The sequence below is a fragment of the Lipophrys pholis genome (assembly GCF_963383615.2).
Source record: "Lipophrys pholis genome assembly, chromosome: 1".
Lineage (NCBI taxonomy): Eukaryota > Metazoa > Chordata > Actinopteri > Blenniiformes > Blenniidae > Lipophrys > Lipophrys pholis.
This window is the reverse complement of record NC_137635.1, coordinates 21026106-21044254: the sequence shown is the minus strand read 5'-3', so window position 1 is coordinate 21044254 and position 18149 is coordinate 21026106. Positions and strand designations below refer to the sequence as shown.

Here is an 18149-nt window from a genome sequence, read left to right as displayed (position 1 = left end):
TCTTTATGATTTACTTTCTAAACCTGGAAAGTCAGCTTACACTTGTTCAACTCAAGTCCTCTTTATCATGGTGGAGAGAAAGATTGATATCATTAAGATGATATGAATGTCATCATATACCTATTGTTTAAAGAATACTTTGACAAAAAAGAAAGGAAACATTTCCCTGTACGGAAGTGGAAATTAGGCTGATGATTGTGAGAGCAGGAGTACCCTCTGGTGGACAAATAGTTTATGAAGAAAATGAAGCCATCATTTCTTCCACCGCTTTATATGTGGGTATTAATAAATGTGTCTCTATTGATTGAAAGGTTATCAGTTATTTCAGAGCATATACACTGTGACAATAACACCTAATGACATTTTACCCAATGCACATCGCACTTAAGACCACTTTTTGATTCTGACAAACTCAATGCAAAACAGTTTAAATTGGCCACATCTTTATATAGTTTTTGTGTGAAATTGACACTGTCGTCAGTGAGTGCGAAAATCTGCATACTTGACTTTAACAGTTCTGTATTGGAAATCCTTCTTTTGACTGAACTTGAGAAATGCTGGATATTTTATAAACATTTTAACCCGCAATTATGATGATGATGATGATGATGATGATGATGATGATGATGATGATGATGATGATGATGATGATGATGATGATGATGATCATCATCATCATCATCATCATCATCATCATCATCATCATCATCATCATCATCATCATCATCATCATCATCATCACAAAAATTCTTGAATTGTTTTGGTTTCTGTGTAATTGATCTGAAATGTTGAATAAAATTTTATGAAAAATGAACCTAACAGTGAGTTGAGCTGTTTTCTCTCAGGGAGGCGTAATAAGCCTTTTTGACTCTCAGAACTGCTTTTTTTTACTAACTTCCAGTTTACCCTGTTTACCTATTACAGGAGTATTAAACACATATGTTGAAATAAGCAACATTGCTTATTTCTGTTTATTTTGTTTGAAATTAACTTAGCACATGTCTGATTATCTAGATATTTCTTGATCATTTTTATTACCTTTGGTAAAATTAGTTGGATTTTTAAGAACTCAAATTTTCCTACCATGTTGTTTCTACTAGCCTCTATTTTTAGACTATTGCCTGCTGGCTACTCCGAAGGTCCCTGCAGGCGAGCAGGTGCCTGCAGACACCACATTGGCTGCCCCTGCTCGGAATGACTCGAAGCCCCAAGAAACCATCGACAGCACAAGCTGCAATTAAGAAATATAATAAAATAAAGTCTTTATTAAAAACACCACATTGGTGCAGATAAATACTTGTCAAAGCAACCAAAACATTCCTCTTTCACACAAATATCTTCGGTGACTGCCAGTGGGTAATGGGATAGTCTTGTGGGCGACGTCATAAAGGTCACGTCTGTCGCGTCAGGTAACATAAGCCAAAATTCACAAGTGTGAGCTCTGTGAGTTGCCCACAGAAGGCTGTTGAGAGTGGCTTCAAGAGGAATCTCATGTCTGTCTGGCAGCGACGCTCTGCAGGCGGATCTCTGAAGGGACATAACGTCTACACGATAATAATCTGCTTCCACTTCAAACTTTAAGGCACAAAGTGACATTACTAAGACATCATAGTAGTTTCAGACATTCAGAAAGTCATGTGCATCTCAAACACAAGCCGACAACATGAATAAATAATATCTCATATTACATTTATGTCATAACCCTGAGAATGTAAAACAATCACTGTGTAAAATGGTATCATACAAAAGTTGCTTTTCACTGACCTTTCACTGGAAAATTGCTGAAAAAAAAAAAAATAGAAAATGAGAAGGATAATAATGAGTGTTAGGAGGAATATTAGTGTAAAATGTTGCTTGTATCTTTACCAGGAACTAGGATATCACTGAACACATTATTTGACTTGCACATCGTCGACCAAAGGCAGCATGGCGCTGTAGGGCTTAGCATTTGGGGGCCGATTCAAGTTTGCAAGTTCTACTTGTGCATGCATGTTTTATTTTTCCATGGGTACTTTAGTCTCTTCCTACAGGCCAAGAACATATACAGGGGACTCCACATTGCTCGACTCTGCGTCTCTCTGTGCTTCCTGTGTAATGGACTGGAGATCGTTCAATCGGTTTAGAGGACGGATGGATGCTTCATCAACCACAATTCTCTCATATCTCTGTGTCTCGGTGATAGGACACAAAAACCCATCCATCCTAAACCTGAGTAACCAGTGGTTCCCTCAGATATAGGTTTCCTCCTTTGTATTCTCCGTCCTGTCCTTTGCACAGTCCACCCAACAGAGTTCCATTCAGCGGATTACAGATGTCTTCGATGGCATAACACTCTTCCTCTGGGTCTGGATACCCTTCCTCCGTTTCCTCCCCCTCCTCGTCAGGCTCCTCATCTTCCCACAGACCGGTCTGGACATGAGTGTACTCGGTGTGGTCCTCGCACTCGGTCTCTCGATGATAGAAGTAGCTGAAGTTGGACACTATGACCGGCACAGGCAGGGAGATGGTAAGAACGCCCGCGATGGCACACATGGAACCCACCAACTTCCCCCACACCGTCGCCGGATACATGTCACCGTAGCCCACCGTGGTCATGGTGACAACGGCCCACCAGAAGCCGTGTGGTATACTGACGAAGTCTGTTGCGTTGTGGTCAGCTTCGGCGAAGTAGACGGCACTGGAGAAGAGGATGACCCCGATGAATAGGAAGAAGATGAGTAGGCCCAGCTCACGCATGCTGGCCCTGAGTGTCTGGCCGAGGATCTGGAGACCCTTGGAGTGGCGAGACAACTTGAAGATCCTGAAGACCCTCACCAGCCTGATGACTCTGATGATGGCCAAAGACGTGGCGGGAGATGCGTCGTTATCTTTGGCCAGCTCCGTTCCCAGAGTGACGAAATAAGGCAGGATGGCAAAGAAGTCGATGATGTTCATGACGTCCTTGAAGAAGTGAATCTTGCTGGGAGCACAGGCGAAGCGCATGACGAGTTCAAAGGAGAACCAGCATATACACATGGTCTCCACCAGGAAGAAGGGGTCCTGGAAAATACTTGGCGGAGGGGGCATGCTCCCTGATCCATTCTTGGGCTGAGAGTGGGATGGCTAAAGTTCAGGAGACAAAAAGAGAGAAAAACAATCTGCTGAAGTAAAGAAAACCAGAAGAACACAGCAAAAGCAGCATAAGAAGAATAGAAATATTAATTCGAATTCAGTTATTCAGAATAATCCCTCTTGTGTCAGTGCTTAGCCATTCCCTCAGTCCTGTCTGTCTATAAATGCTTATATAGCTGTGCTACTGTAGTAATGTGATAAATCTCATTCACTCATGTTGGTAGTTGTGGAAAAAAAACCCTGTAATTATAGAGAAACTAGAGTGATTGTGTGCTCTTAAATGATTATGTAATATTGCTTCAGGGTGAATTTCAAATTTATGTAAAGAGGCTTCATTCATTCAATGATTGGCATGTTGCAAATTAGGAAATTTCAAAGTTGTATTCTTTGCTGACAAGTGAAATACGTTATTTGAAGTTGAGCCTAAAAATGTGGATGAACAACAAAGTTAAAGTGAGTTTAGCGAAATAGAAACAAGTCTGGATTTCATTAGAGACAACAGCTTTGGATAGTGCTCATGCTGAGGCTAAGATAGCTGTTCACGTGTAAACTCACCAACTACAAATTATTTTATTATGTTCTGCAGCTACTGGCTTGTAGTGATGCAGTAAGTGTGTACATTTATTGTTTTGGCACATAAAATATAACTGAATTTCGGGATAGTTTTACCTGTTATATGAAAAAATAAAAACAACCAATACCGTGGTTTGTATTAACAGACAAAAAATGTTAAGATTCATGTTGCGTTGAGAATCATGTCAAACCATAGGCCTAAATTAAACACTTTTATAATTGTTTTTAATTAAAAAGCTTTTTATGTATTAAAGAAACCACTAACGACTGGGCTGAAGAGACAGCCGGGGTGTTACACCACCACAACGTACAGCCCATTTATGTGCTTTGCCTTTAAAAAGACTGAAGCGAAATACATCTGCGTCTTTACAAAGGTAAGCAGGAAAACGCAAACCTCCAAGACGCATTCCTGCGGCACTTTGCAGGGATGACACATCCTCATAGCTGAGCGACAGGAAATGCCCTTTGGCAAAAACAGCATGGAAAGTTACCAGGCGGACGCCGGTGACCTATATGGCCGTGTTTTAGAGGAGGGCTGTGTGGCATTTGTGGTATTCTAATAAACTGCAGTGAACTTCGGCAGGTTTCCCACCCTCTCATTGGTTCTCACTTTGGCAGCATCATAAAAGCGCTGAGACATCTGCGGGTTTCCATTAAGCTGCACCAATCTCTCTTTCACTCCACCTGTCGTTATATCCCTCGTGTCAGCTAGCATTATCATTGAGGATTTGATGGCGGCTATTTAAAACATCCTACACCTGATATATAGTCAAAACCGCTGAAACGAACTGTGTGGTTTTTAAAAGGGTCAGTTTAAGTATGTTGTAATGAGTTGTGTGCAATATATGAAGTTTCCGGGTAGTTTAAATAAACTCAGGGTATTAATCATGACTTTCAGTAGCAGGTCAGTGACAGTGTTTATTACTAAAGGTGGACGTCGATGTGTTGATGTGCTCCAAGGGCTCTCCTAAGGCTAAATATAACCCTGTGAGATCTCCAAAGAGAAACATGAGTGTCGCGCAGCACCGCTCATGATCCATCTCCACCTTCGTCGCTATTCCCATCTGCCTGCCGGCTGAGGCCCGTGTAACACTGCCAGTGCGGTTCAGTGAGTCTGTCACAGACTTGGACCGGAGTGGGTTACAGTAGTTTCCTGGCAACTACCTTGTGCAAAGGCAGCCTGGCCCAGCACAGCAATCCTGGAGGAATGTGTTAACATGACCCAGTGTGCGCGGCTCATCCTGCAAGACCTTTTAGTCCGGGCCTCTAAGCCACCACAAGGCCTTGGCTCACCTTTGCTTGTGTGTACGGTCACTTGTGACCTTTCATTTACACACCTAGCGGTCTCCTGACTCTCTTCTCTTTCTATTATTTGTATCCAAAGCTGTTCCTCGCCGTGCCCTTTAGCACTTCCTGAATCTGAGCGTATCAAATTTTACAGCGGACTAAAATAATCGCAGCATAAGCTTCCTGTAGACTTTCTCTCACTCTCTCTGGTCTGCTTCCAGACATATTGGCCAATCGTTTCCTGTGTCACTACTTTTCCTTCAAAGCACTCTGTAGTACTCTCCAAGTGTGTGTTTACCTAAACACCTGCTTCCCATGATATCCGCTTTCCTTTGACCCAAACCCAAACACATAATTCATTCAGGAAATCGCACCCTAGTGGTTTTGATTAAGGTTTGTTTTTAATGTCTTTAGCCTCTTTCAATCTATATGTTATAACAATGTGACACTAAATTAATTACTGTGAACATATATATAAATCTCATTTATTATTTCTACAGTTCTAGCTGCCATAAGGTGAGCTATTAGATTGTCTATTTAAACACATTTACTTACCTATATTTATATTTATTATCATATCATTTGAACTAACTTACTTTCACTTTGAGAGCACCAAATCACTTGGCCCCTCCGGCTTTCACATCACAATCTGAGAACTAAACATGAAGTGCAAAATATTACAGGTCCAACCTCTCTGTCATGCCTGAGGTCAGGCAGAGTCTCCAGGCAGAAGATGAGGATCGACACCACGATCACCATCACACTGATGATGGCTATGATGCGAGCTCCTGATGAAGACTCTGGGTGCTCAAACAGCATCCACAGGTTCCTCTGAGTTTCATTGGACGGCAGCGGCCTCGGCTCCTCCTTTGGAAAGCCCTCGTCCTCCTTGAAGCGGCTCATGATGTCCTCCCCGAGCTCGTAGAACAACAGCTCATCCATGAAGATGTCCAGCGGTATGTTCGTCGGCCTCCGGAGCCTCCCGCCCGACTGGTAGAAGTACAAAATGGCATCGAAGCAGGCCCGGTTTCGGTCCAGGAAGAGCTCGTTCCGGAGCGGGTCAAAGTAGCGTAACCTTCTCCTGGGGTCACCCAGCAGGGTGTCGGGGAACTGGGTTAAAGTGCGAAGCTGAGTTTCATATCGCATCCCTGAGACGTTGATGGCCAGTCTTTCGCTCAGCGCCCAGCCACTCCTCCACAGGGACCCTGAACGCCGTCGGTCTTTTCTCTTCTCCTTCTCATTCCCTTTGATCTCCTTCTCTCCTTTCTCCTCGATGTTCAGCTGGTTCTTCAGATATTTGTCTTTCTCTCCATTGCCCTCCTTCTCTCTGCCTCCGCCTTCATTGGACAGTGGGTCTCCGCTTTCCATTCCGGTTTGTATCCCAAGTTTGGGAAATGCTGCAAGCCTCCCTCCTGAGAATCCTTAGAGCTCCGGGACTCGGAGGGTAAGCCAGCCTGAAACCAGAGCAATAGATCCATCAGAGACTCACGTCTTTGGTTTGTACGCTTTCTTGGATGGTACAGGAGCGATACCATATTTATACAAGCTGACCAAACTCAAAAAGTGAGCAGAAGGTAAGAAGAAGATGAGTTTGACAAGAGGGAAGAAAGAAATGTACTCACTGGGCGATAAACAGCTGCAGACAGAGACTAACGAAGGATGAAAAGTCACATTGTTTGTCTCCTGACGCTCATCAGGTTGTTGCTTTTCCTCTCTGTCATCCTGTCTGTCATACAAAGTTCTTGTTTGGCCTCGCCCCCGCCTCCATACACACACACACACACACACACACACACACACACACACACACACACACACACACACACACACACACACACACACACACACACACACACACACACACACACACACACACACACACACACACACACACACACACACACACACACACACACACACACACACACACAGATCCCGCTCCACTCTCCAACCAGGTTGTGCACAAACTCTGCCTCCAGTTGTTTGCTCATCTGTGATCCTGCCCCGTCTCCAACTGCCTTACGTCGTCCTTCTTGAGATTTTTTTTTGGGAATGCTGTCGTGTTGAAATTCGATCTCTCCCGGACCCCTCCGGCCCCTCCCTGATGTCCCTTCCCTCCATTTTAGCTGTGGGGCGAGACAACCTTCAACCTTCCTATCAAATGTCACCTTTGCTGGCACTGCATGGTGCTCAACCCTCTCTAACAAGCATGACTGATTACTGAGCACAAGCTCACAAGCAAACCTTATTGCAATTTATTGATTAAAATGACTGAAATTCAAGTAGAACTACTGCTACTTTAACTGACTTGTACTCAATTCCAAGTAAAAGGTAAAAAAAACAAAAAGTAACAAACTCTCACTTCTTTTGAAATAGTCACAAACTTCTAAAAATATTAGTCATAGCTATAAATGGAATTGAATTGCATTGTCATTGCATCGTAGATATACCTGCATCAAATAATTATGTTTAAGACAAGAAAGAGTAAATAAGAATTATACTGGATAAATGTGATAAATCAAATTATTGGCCACAAAAGTGTAGATCAAAAGTATATAAAAGAATAATTTTTAAATTGTGTGTAAATCGACTTAAAACCCCTTGATATTAAATGTGCTCAAGTAGATGATATTTAATGACTAAAATGACATAGAACTCAGAAAGCAAAAGTGTTAAAGTGAAATTACCAGAAATACTCGTCAATTATAGTAATGCTATTTGCTTCGTCCATCCCGGTTTTAGCCATACTCCCATGATGTGTCCTTCTTCTCACCTTTCTCCTGGTCAAAACAATAATTCATAAAAGCATCATAAGTGACTGGTAAATCTGACAAAATATCTTAATACAAGAAATATATTAACCTTTGCTGAGTTAGAGGCTCCATCTAAGGATTTGTGGAGCAGCGGGATAGTATTTTCTATTGCTAGTGAATGTTTAATCACCTTTTTCTTCCACACTGATGGATCCAACATTACAGTTACATGGTGATCAACTGACATCAGCCTCTCAGTTTGTTTTGAACACAATTACCTGTTTTATTACCAGAGTGATATAAGAAGAGAGAAAAAATTTAAAAAGAAAATACGATCATTTTGAGGGTAAAAACTGAATTTCAGACATGTTGGTTACTTTTTGGTTCACACGTTGCACTGTATGGATAATGGAAAAAGCTTGTCCATCATTTGTAGTATTTTTTGGATTATTTGTAGTTTGTCTTTAGTCTAACAAGATAAAATGTTATCAGGATTTAGTGTGTTGCGTTCAACGGCACAGAAAGACTCTTCTGATATTTAATATCCTTACAAATAAAAACACATAGCTTCCTGAATTTGTGATTGTTTTTGTTGATATGCACTTTGCTGTGTACTTTTTTAAAGCAAGCACATTTATAGTATTTATCATTTTAAAGAAAAATACTGTTTATTTAACCATATTGTAACTGTGATGTACTTGATGTATATTTAGGTTTTGTTTTTTTGTGTTTCAAAAAATGTAAAGAGTCCAGTGCCTGCAATACACACTGAAAAAAGAAACTGGCTCGATTGAAATGTTTCAATTGGTAAAATCTAAATGACTCAAATTCTTCAAACTTTCAAAGTTCTTTAAATACATTAACTTAAGTTTGAAGCACTTGATTCATTAAGATGTTACCAGTTGAAACAAATCAGTTAAGTTGCTCCAACTCGTTTCCTTTTTCATTGTTACTGAATATAAATCTAATTATTGTATTTAACAAATGTGATTAAAAAAAAGAGTACTTTGACCTAGTGAGTTTTTGTAATGAAAATACTGAGTGACTAAGTGATTGAGTACACACTGAGAAATGTAACAGGAGCTGTACTTCAGTAAAAACTCTATGATAACAAGTAGAAGATGGAAGATTACCTAAATTATCGATCCAAGTGTTTAAAGTTTTGTTTTGGTTTTTTTTTCACGGCATAGTGCTTATTCATATTAAAACTGTTTATTTAAAGTAAATACTGTGTGTTACCACCAGAGGGAGGTGATGGTTTTGCACAGTGCAGAAAAAAACTGAAAGAGGCCTGTGCCGACATTTCCTCAGTGCTGCTCTGTCACAGAGAAAACACACAGCTCACTGGGCTGATACATTTCATTCCCATCTGCTCTCATGTCATCAGTCTGTTTACTGACGACCCTCTGTGCAAATATGCTCTCAAGAGTGTGCACAAACTCATTCAACAATGGAGAAATAGTGTCAAATTCAGTGCTGTGAGGAATTCACTATTTTTGTTCTGTTAGGGGTAAAAAAAAAAAAAAAAAAAAGGAAATGTGAAATCCTGTTAAAACAAAAAAAGAAAGAGATGAAGCCATGTTAAAGTTAAAGTGAGATGCAGGTTCCGTTCTAACTCTGCGGCCTGCAGCTCTGCAGAGCACCGCCGTGTGACTCCCGTGAGATGGCTCCACGCACCATTACAATTTCTACACCATTTCTACTCCACCACAATCCCTACAACACAGTTTGAGACAAACAGTGGGTAACCAGGAGCAGAAAATACATGACTCACCAGACCACAGTGCTGTTTCCTGGCATGTGTTCCTCGCTCTGTCTTTTTCTGCCTCCATCGTCGGCGTTTTCCTCATGGGTAGAAGATTATCAATAAAAATGCATTCAATCGGCCTTGTTCTTCTTACATTTCATCCCCATATCATTGGAGATGCTAGAATTATTTGACATAAGCACTTACATTTCTTTTTAACATTAGTAAACCTGGAAAATTCAGAAATCTGTGGACTTAAGCAACTTAAGAAGTTAACATTGGTTGAAATATATCGTGTTTCACATTAGGCCCTTTAGTTTAGGTTTAAAATATTCAGTATCTTAGTGTGACACGGTTCCTTAAATAACATTTTGTTAATGTTTAGTACATTTGCAAAACAAAATGAGTTATATCAACAAATCTGCTTGCATATCAGTGTAGTGGCTTGCACACTTGAAAAGAATATCCCTGGTCTGAGTCTATGCTTCTGGGGACTTTCCTGTGTGCTGTTTGCATGTCTGTGGGTCTCCAAATACGCATACAGTTTAAAATCATTAACTTGCAATGAATTGGTGACATTTAAATTGCCATGTTAAAAATGTTCTCCCTGGGACTGACTTCCCACCTGCATACCCTGCCTTCACCCATAGTTAGGTGACCCTACAATGATTACGCATCGCAGAGAATAAGAGCCATTACACAGTACAGCTAAAAAAAATTGGGTTTTATGTTTAGTCTACTTCAGTGAACTTGGTAATAGAAGTGGAAATGATATTGTATTTCAAACTGAGACCATATCCTTAAATTTAAGTGAATTTTTTTTCACGCAATAAAATCAATCTCTTCACAGTCAAATTTGTAAAAAACTTGACATTTTAGGCTCAACACACATGACTTTGTTCTCTAAATTAGTCTTCTCAAGTTGTATCTTCTCACTGCACAACGTGAGTCCACTTCAGTCTAAACGATGGGAGGAAAGCTGTTTGCATGGCTGTGTAATGGAGACCATGTATGCAGGGTTTCTCCAAGTACTTCGGCTTAAATTACTCAGACACAGACTAGAATACATCCAGTGCAAACTACATTTGTTTCGGGTGAATTGGTGAATCTAAACTGCATGTGAGTTCGTCTTTCACCCTGTTGTTTGCGTGCACTCTGCCTTCTCCCAGCTCTGCAACCCTAAGTTGGAAAAAGCATCACAGGCGATGGATGGATGGAAGATATGACGATAATAATTCTTCATCACCCGAGTTATGAGATATTAGATCTTACAGTTATTTGATAAAGAAAAACTGTTCATTTCTTTTTGACAATGAGTATCATGACACAGTCATGTATTTTTTTTCTAATGTCATAAACATGCACAGTAGTTTCTTGCAAATATCAGTTGAAATAATGTATTTTCAGTTGAGACAATTTCGATAATGTTGATATTTCGGTTTGGTGTCATTTCTATTACGCCATTACATGTCAAGTAAATAAAAAAAAAAAAACATTTTGCGTGGAGGCAACTTCATTCAAATTGGTGATAATTTGATGACATCATTTCATTTAACATGTTTTTAGTCTTCTTGAGTTTAAATTGACAAACTGAATTAACTCTGCAGAAAAGGTGAGTTATACCAACAAATTTGAAATTTTATGTCAACGCATCTTAACATTACATAAAATTCAGTGAGATAACCGCCTACCTGAAGCTCTCAGGAGAACTTCAAGTAATCAAACATTTAAAAGAAAAGCTTACAAGAGACCCCTTCATCTTGCTATTAATTATTGATAAGTTTATTTGTACACCTATATAAATAACTTCAATTTACTGTGTTTTTCTTTAGCTATTCTATTATCCTCACTACTACTTTAGCGTACATTATTTTCAATTTAATCTCTTATTTTATTTCAGCTGTAACCTTTTGGAATACTTATATTTCGTGTTATTATTTGAGGTGGTTTAAATAGTTTTATCTGTATCTGTAAATAAAAATGTGTTTTATTGTTTAGTTGTCTTCTTGAAAATATTTTGTCTTCTCATTCTTGTTCTGAATGTTTCCTTATTTGTCCTTGTTTTGTTTTAAGACCGCATCAATTTTTCTCTGAGGAACCAGCAGGAACAACACAATTAAAAAAAAGTTTTATTGAGTACCTGATCAACTGATTAATTGATTAAGTGATATAGCTTGAGAGTTACAATTGTTTTTACAGTGTATAGTTGACCACTGTGGTTTAAATGACCATAACGTACCGCCCCCGTTGATTTTTAAGCTTCGTTCAGGTGCAGGCATCACAATCAAGCATGTCCTTTAACTTTCAGATTCGACGTGTCATCTTTTAGTTTGCTGGAAGACTTCAGATTTTCTGTGTTCCCTCACTTCAAGTCAGATTAAATCAGTCAGTCTTCAGTGGCGTCCTGCTCCTGACAGGCTGATGAACTGTTCTAACTGTGACAGTCAGTGCAGAGCATCATAGTATCCATCATATTCGGTCAGCACACACGGAAAGAAGCACACTGTTTGTTTGGTTTTTTTCAGATCACAAACTCTCAGACAAACCCACACACCACTGACGTTACTTTTTCATTTATTTTAAGTTGATTTCAATGATTTTAAGCAATTTGTAATGTCTCTGAAAAAGCATTTCATGACTGTTAACCAGTTATTTCATTCAAGCTGCTATGGAGATCGGTTCACATTAGATCGCATTGACATTCATACATTTTTAAGTCTCAATAGTAGAAATATGTTCAATTATGACACTTTATTGATATGTTTCTATTTTTTCTTCAAAATATAAAAAGATAGATCATGAACATTCCATTGAAATATACTTTATACAGTTCTTGATGAGTTGTTCTTTGTGTCCCAACATTTCCAAAAATAAAATCCGGCATCAGTCACAACCAGATACTCCAGTGACCACCTCTTCTCCCCATTCACTCTCCTACTAAGACTGCAGTACAATGGACTAGTACTTAAGTCTGTTTTATACAGCATGATAGTGTGTGGAATGAATCTTCATATCTTTGGAATGCCTACGTGAATGCTATTGTTTATGCCAGTACGTGATATCAGATGTATCAGTATGACTTCTGCGTTGTTGATCACATTATTTCTGATTAAAATAAAATATTAAAATATATACGAAAAATCTATTCAGTATGATAGCATCTCTTCTAAAGCAACTCTGGTTTCATCAATTTGTAAAATAAAATCATTTTTTGTTCTCTTTTAGATTGGAGTGATTGCTAAGTCACCTTATGGTAAAGCCAGAAAGCGAATATATGTGTGGCTGCAATCATCTGAACTGACGACACAACGCCTCAGGGAGCCGTGCAGTGAGTGTCAATCAGTGGCATTCGCGGTGCGGATTGCATACAGAGTCCTCAATTTCTAGGATAAAACAAACATATTTAAACAGAAACAAGCGCGTAAAGAAAATAAACAGGATGCCATTGAGGACGTGTCATCCCAGGACCACATGACACCGTCCAATCACCTGCAGGGGACACCTCATTACATCCTCCCCGCACTGGCGCCTACTTATCATGTAAAGCGTTTATGTTCATTTTGGTTGAGTGTTTTCTTTTTACATGAAATCTATAACTTTTTTTTTATATTTTTTTTTTATAACAGATTGCAAACTTTGGAAAATAAAACAGACTTAGCACTCTCAACATTGTAACTCATTCTCCTCAACGTGTCCAAATCAAATGGCAGTATTATGCATCGGAAAAGGAAAGACATCTTTTTTCTTTCTTTTTTTCTTTTTCTCAGCCTGGCATTGGCAAAGCAGTCACAATGTGAAGAAATGAAGAAATGGTAAACCAAACCAAACGGTAAAAAAAAAAAAAAAACACACACAAGGGAGTAAAAAGACAAAAGAAAAACAAAAAGCAAAGAGCTGGGTGAAGCACAATAGTTTTGCAAGTGTGCGCACCATCGCTAGACGGCTACGTCTGAAATATTCATAAACGTCTTCGTGACCATCAAAGCCAGAGTAGCTTAATGTCTTCCAAAATGGGAACTGAAATAGTTTTGTTTTCAAGAAGATACGGGACTAAAACAAAATCTCATGGACCATTTTTGCAAGTAGACAAAAGTTCTAGACCCTGTAAAACCTACGTAGACTTGACAGAATTTTCATCAGTTGTCTCTGTGGTCTACGTCACACCGTTGAGTTTCGTACTCTGGTGAGCCTCCGACTGCAATGTACAAGGAATGGACAGAGGACCATTCAGCTGCCTGAGCTGTGCCCTGGACCAGCAGGGCCTGAAACTCACTTGGAATACCGAGCCACGGACGAGGCGCTTCAACCGCACTCAACACTGAGATCCTTCCGATTCTCTTATTATTAGATTATCTCTCTCCCCTCGGTGGGCACTGGCATTTCTCATCCTCTCTTCTCTCCCTTTCTGACATCATTTTGGAAGCTCTGGGTCTCTTTGATTGGTGCTCACATGACGGGGTTTTTTTTCTTTTCTTTGTGTGCTGTGACGAGCTGCCGACCGAGCCAGCTGGATGACGGTAACTCCACAGTAAATGACGGATGCAAAGACCTGACCATCTAAAAATAAAAATAAATTTTTTTTGAAAATGAAGACGAGCTACCTCTACACACTCATGCTGACACTGCGAGTGTGAGTAGTTTTCAGTTGCCTCTCGGAGGAAGACGTTTCTGCTCTACAACACGGCACAGTGTTTTTCTAGTTATCTGGACTGGATTCAAGACAAACAATGACGGGAGGCTAGGGGGATCTGTCAAGACGGTTACCCCCCCCCCCCCTCCTCAAGAGATTATCAAGTCATAACGCATGCGTTTTTTTACACATCACTGTGAGGTGTTCACATTATCGTTGTCTATATACTAGAATTTATTATGTTAGAAAGAAAATAGCAAAAACACCTACGTCCACGCACACCATCAACACACCTGAGTCCTTAAAACCACACACAGACTTTGGAATGGCAGTCGGTTCCATGCAAACCTGAAATCTCTCTTGACTCTTCACCGATACAATATCTCTCAAAAGTCTTATTGGTGTTGACTGGACAACCTGTGCTTGTACTCCTTGGTTTTTTTTTTCTTTCTTTTCTACGTGGGAGGAGTGGAACGGGGCTGCCAATCCCGGCAGGATCCCGCCACCCGCGGGACTTCCAAGGCCTTTAAGAATCTCTTTTAACACTGAGGCTGTGAAGATACTCGAAGGACTCGAGGTTCTCCGTTTGACCTGCTACAATCATGTGACAACGCTTGTATTATTGCCAAAGAAAAGAAAAAAAACAACAAAAAAAAAAGCAAACTATGAGTCCTAATCAAGCTGTCAAAGTTGTGTTATGGGAGAGCCTGTTGCTTTTCGGGTTGCTGCTGCTGTTGCTGCTGCTGCTACGGAAGTTGTGCAAAATGATTCGAGGGGGGAAAAAAAACGTGGACTTGTGTGACTAACAACAAACATCCTTTGCGCAGATGCTATAGGCAAAGTCTCGAAGGGTCGTTGTCGACTGGATAGTAAGAAAACAGAATGCATTGTTAAAATAAAGCTATGGCAGAGGAATGAAACATGTAGGGCAGTAGTAGCAGAGAGATTTCATCAAACAAAACATAGTTCAGGGTGTACTTTGCAAACATACATGTTTCAATATTCACATTTTTTTTTCACTTTTCAAAACAAAATATAGCTCTTCTCTTTCATTATAATCTTTTTTAAAACATTAATTGCATATAACATTTTTTTAATTCATTTTATATATACTTTTTTGTATCTCTAGCACCCTTGTCTTCAACTAAGGGCTTGCAGAAAAGACAGTCATGCAAAGTAGTCATGCTGGTAAACAAAGTTACAAAAAATGCATTATCTTTTTTTTTTCTTCATTTGTTTATCTCAGCGTCCATCCTTTGTCATCCCCGTGTCTTCATAGGCAAAAGTCTGTCATTGCTCATTGTCTTTCAGAAAATAATTTCCCAGTGCTTGTGGGGTACACAACTTTTCATCCGTTCATGACAGACTATTTATTCTCCATCTTTTCTTGAGACTTTGACTTCATTTCATGATGCCAAATATTCTTTTCATGTTTGCATTTATATATTTTTTTCTTTTTTTTTTTTTTTTCTACTTTTCGCTGCCATCCTGGACCGTTTCTGCTCGGAAACCTCTTCCAAAGTCATGGAGAGTTGTAGATTTGTTTATCAAAATATAGATTTGTTCTCTCTGTACACTTCCACGCTTGCTCTACTCTTGGTCCTCTTCTGACTCGTTTGCATCCTCTGCCTAAGGGCACCGCTGACGGGCCATCTTTATCTCGACACCGACCTGCCAAGTGAAGCAGTCGTTGGCAGCAAGAAGGACAAAAAACGACAAGGGGCAGTAGTCGTCTGGGTAGTCTTGTGCCTGATTGGCAGTGTTGGACTGTTTCTTGAGGGGGAAGATTTCTCTGATTGGTCCCTTTTAACTTAAGACAGAAATTTCCAGCTCGTCGGCAGTTGTGTGCATCCTAAAAACAGTCCTTTGCGGTGAGGAGGGTGGTTTTGTCGTGGTTTAGGCATTCCAGTGTCCTTCGACCGTCGAGGTTCTGGGAGCAGCTTTGCCTTCTCGGCTCAGTCTTTGTGCTCCTCATGACTGAGTCAGTCAAACATTGGGGGGGGGGGGGGGGGGGTAAACCTCTTCATAACATCTAAGTGTGCATATAGAGGGGATAGGGTACTTGTGGCAGTTAAAGGACTAAGGTCTTTAGGAGAAATTACATTGTACTAACCAGAGACAAAGGGCAGTGTGAGGGCGAGCACAAGCCTCGCCCCAAGCGGGTTGTTTCTCCTATTATACAATACACTACAGAAGGTCATTCAGCAAGTGCATGCTACAGGACCTTTGGTATCCAACGTGGATTTTTTTGGGGGGGCAAGCCCATATCAGTACATGAGAGATAAAGATAAGTCTTCTTCTCCCCACACTTGTGTGGCAGTAGATGTTTTCAGATGAGTTCGGTTGTACAGTGACTCCTGTACGCGACGTGTTTGAGCTGATGCTACATGTGCTTCGTTTGTTCAACGCTATTTGTCAGTGATGTGTTTTGATTATCTCAGTACACGTGAGGAGGGCAGTGTTTCAGTCTGTTAGAAGTGAATGGAAGACATAAGTTCAGTGGCAAACATACTATATAAGTGCTAAGATTGACGAGGGATTGTAATATGAACGTATGCTTTTTTTTTTTTTTTTTGGAATGTCAAGCGCTTCAAGGAGTAAGACCACATCTTTTGTCTCTCATGTACTCTCGCTATATAGTTTATTTTCTTCACTGGAAAGGAACCCAAGAGGAAAATGACATCTAGAAGATAATTGGAATGCATAAATTCCTCTCTCTTTAAACCATTGATGGATTGAGTCAAGTTATTTCCCAGCCAACAAATGCTACAATATGTTAGCAGAGATGCTACATTGTTCATCCAGTCCAGTTGAAGACAAGGTGTTTTCGTTTCGTTTCGGTTTTTTTCTCTGAAGCTCGTGAAGTTGCTCAGTAGTTGGGCACTGCAGGCAGGCAGTACCGAGTTGGTCGCAATACGAGATGGCGAGTACAACGATGTCAGAGAGACGTCATCTGGAATGTGTAATCAGGAGTCCTTCTCTCTCCCAAAGTGTGTCAGTGCAATGCTCAGTCACTTTGCCGCAAAAATGAGAAAAAAAGAAGAAGAAAAAAAAACCAACAAAAAAAATCGCCGGTCAGACAGGTTGGTAAAAGTGTGGTCGGAGTTCCGAGAGGCTGCTTTGGTAACAATGTGAGGAGCAGACCATGTGATTTCTCTTTTCTTTTTTTCTTTTTTTTTTTTTTCATGATTAACCTCTGGTCTCTCGTGTCACCCCAAAGATCTCCTTTAAACTGTCCATCCGTGTCACACCTGCTGCTTACGTGGCTCCGGCCGCAAATTTGTGTTTACCGGTTACTGACTCCTCATTAGAGAGAAGGCGAATGCTAGAAACTTAACACTGTGAAGACAAGAACAGAAACCCATTACTATTACGCTCGGAAAACAGTGAATAAAACGTGACATTTAAACTTCACACAACTTGCAACAGTATGACTGAGTTATACAAAACCAATGTCAGTCGTAATCTCATTACTTTTCTTGCTCTTAATAACTCATCTTATATACAATAGGGAAAACAATCTAGGATTAATGCCGTCTACGTCATGTAAATCTAGACACAGAATATCTGAATATTTTCACATTTTAGAACATCTTTTAACATGATTTTTAATATCATAAAAAAACATCCAGTGTGTGTGTGTGTGTGTGTGTGTGTGTGTGTGTGTGTGTGTGTGTGTGTTACACATGAATAGGATATATAAAACACATTTCTGACAGATGCACACACACAAACACACTCGATACTTTCTCACTGACGTTTTTTCCTCCTTCGTTACAGTTTGTGATGGAAGCAATGGACTTTTGAACACTGACTGGATTTTTACAACGCACATCATACATACACCAATTTTTTAAAAAAATGCTTGTCAAGAACAGTGTTTTACTTCTTCTTCTACATCTTTTGGGACCCCACCAGCAAACATCCTACAATATAAATATCCATTATTGCAGCTGGATTAACTTTTCCTTTGTGCTCTTCCTCTCACGTTCTCCTTCTTGGTGCCGGCTCCTCCAGTGAAAAGCCATTAACAAGACACAGTTCATAA

The 18149-nt window shown here is 40.0% G+C and overlaps 1 protein-coding gene across 1 annotated transcript; it reads right to left on the bottom strand.

Annotated features, from left to right (window-relative positions):
* Nucleotides 1–1247: 1247 nt before the first annotated feature.
* On the bottom strand, nt 1248–7025 carry LOC308121183 (potassium voltage-gated channel subfamily A member 7-like). Its single transcript, XM_080482290.1, has 3 exons — nt 6594–7025; nt 5662–6425; nt 1248–3102 (listed from the first exon to the last, which is right to left on the bottom strand). Exons 2-3 carry the CDS (start codon nt 6337–6339, stop codon nt 2203–2205), a joined length of 1578 nt encoding a protein of 525 aa, XP_080338416.1. The 5' UTR covers nt 6340–6425; nt 6594–7025; the 3' UTR covers nt 1248–2202.
* Between the last annotated feature and the right edge of the window lie 11124 nt (nt 7026–18149).

Coding starts and splice junctions, on each gene's coding strand:
- LOC308121183 (XM_080482290.1), bottom strand. CDS start 6,339: ATGGAAAGCGGAGACCCACTGTCCAATGAAGGCGGAGGCAGAGAGAAG. Junction 3,103..5,661: donor ACCTCAGGCATGACAGAGAG/GTTGGACCTGTA, acceptor CCTGAACTTTAG/CCATCCCACTCTCAGCCCAA.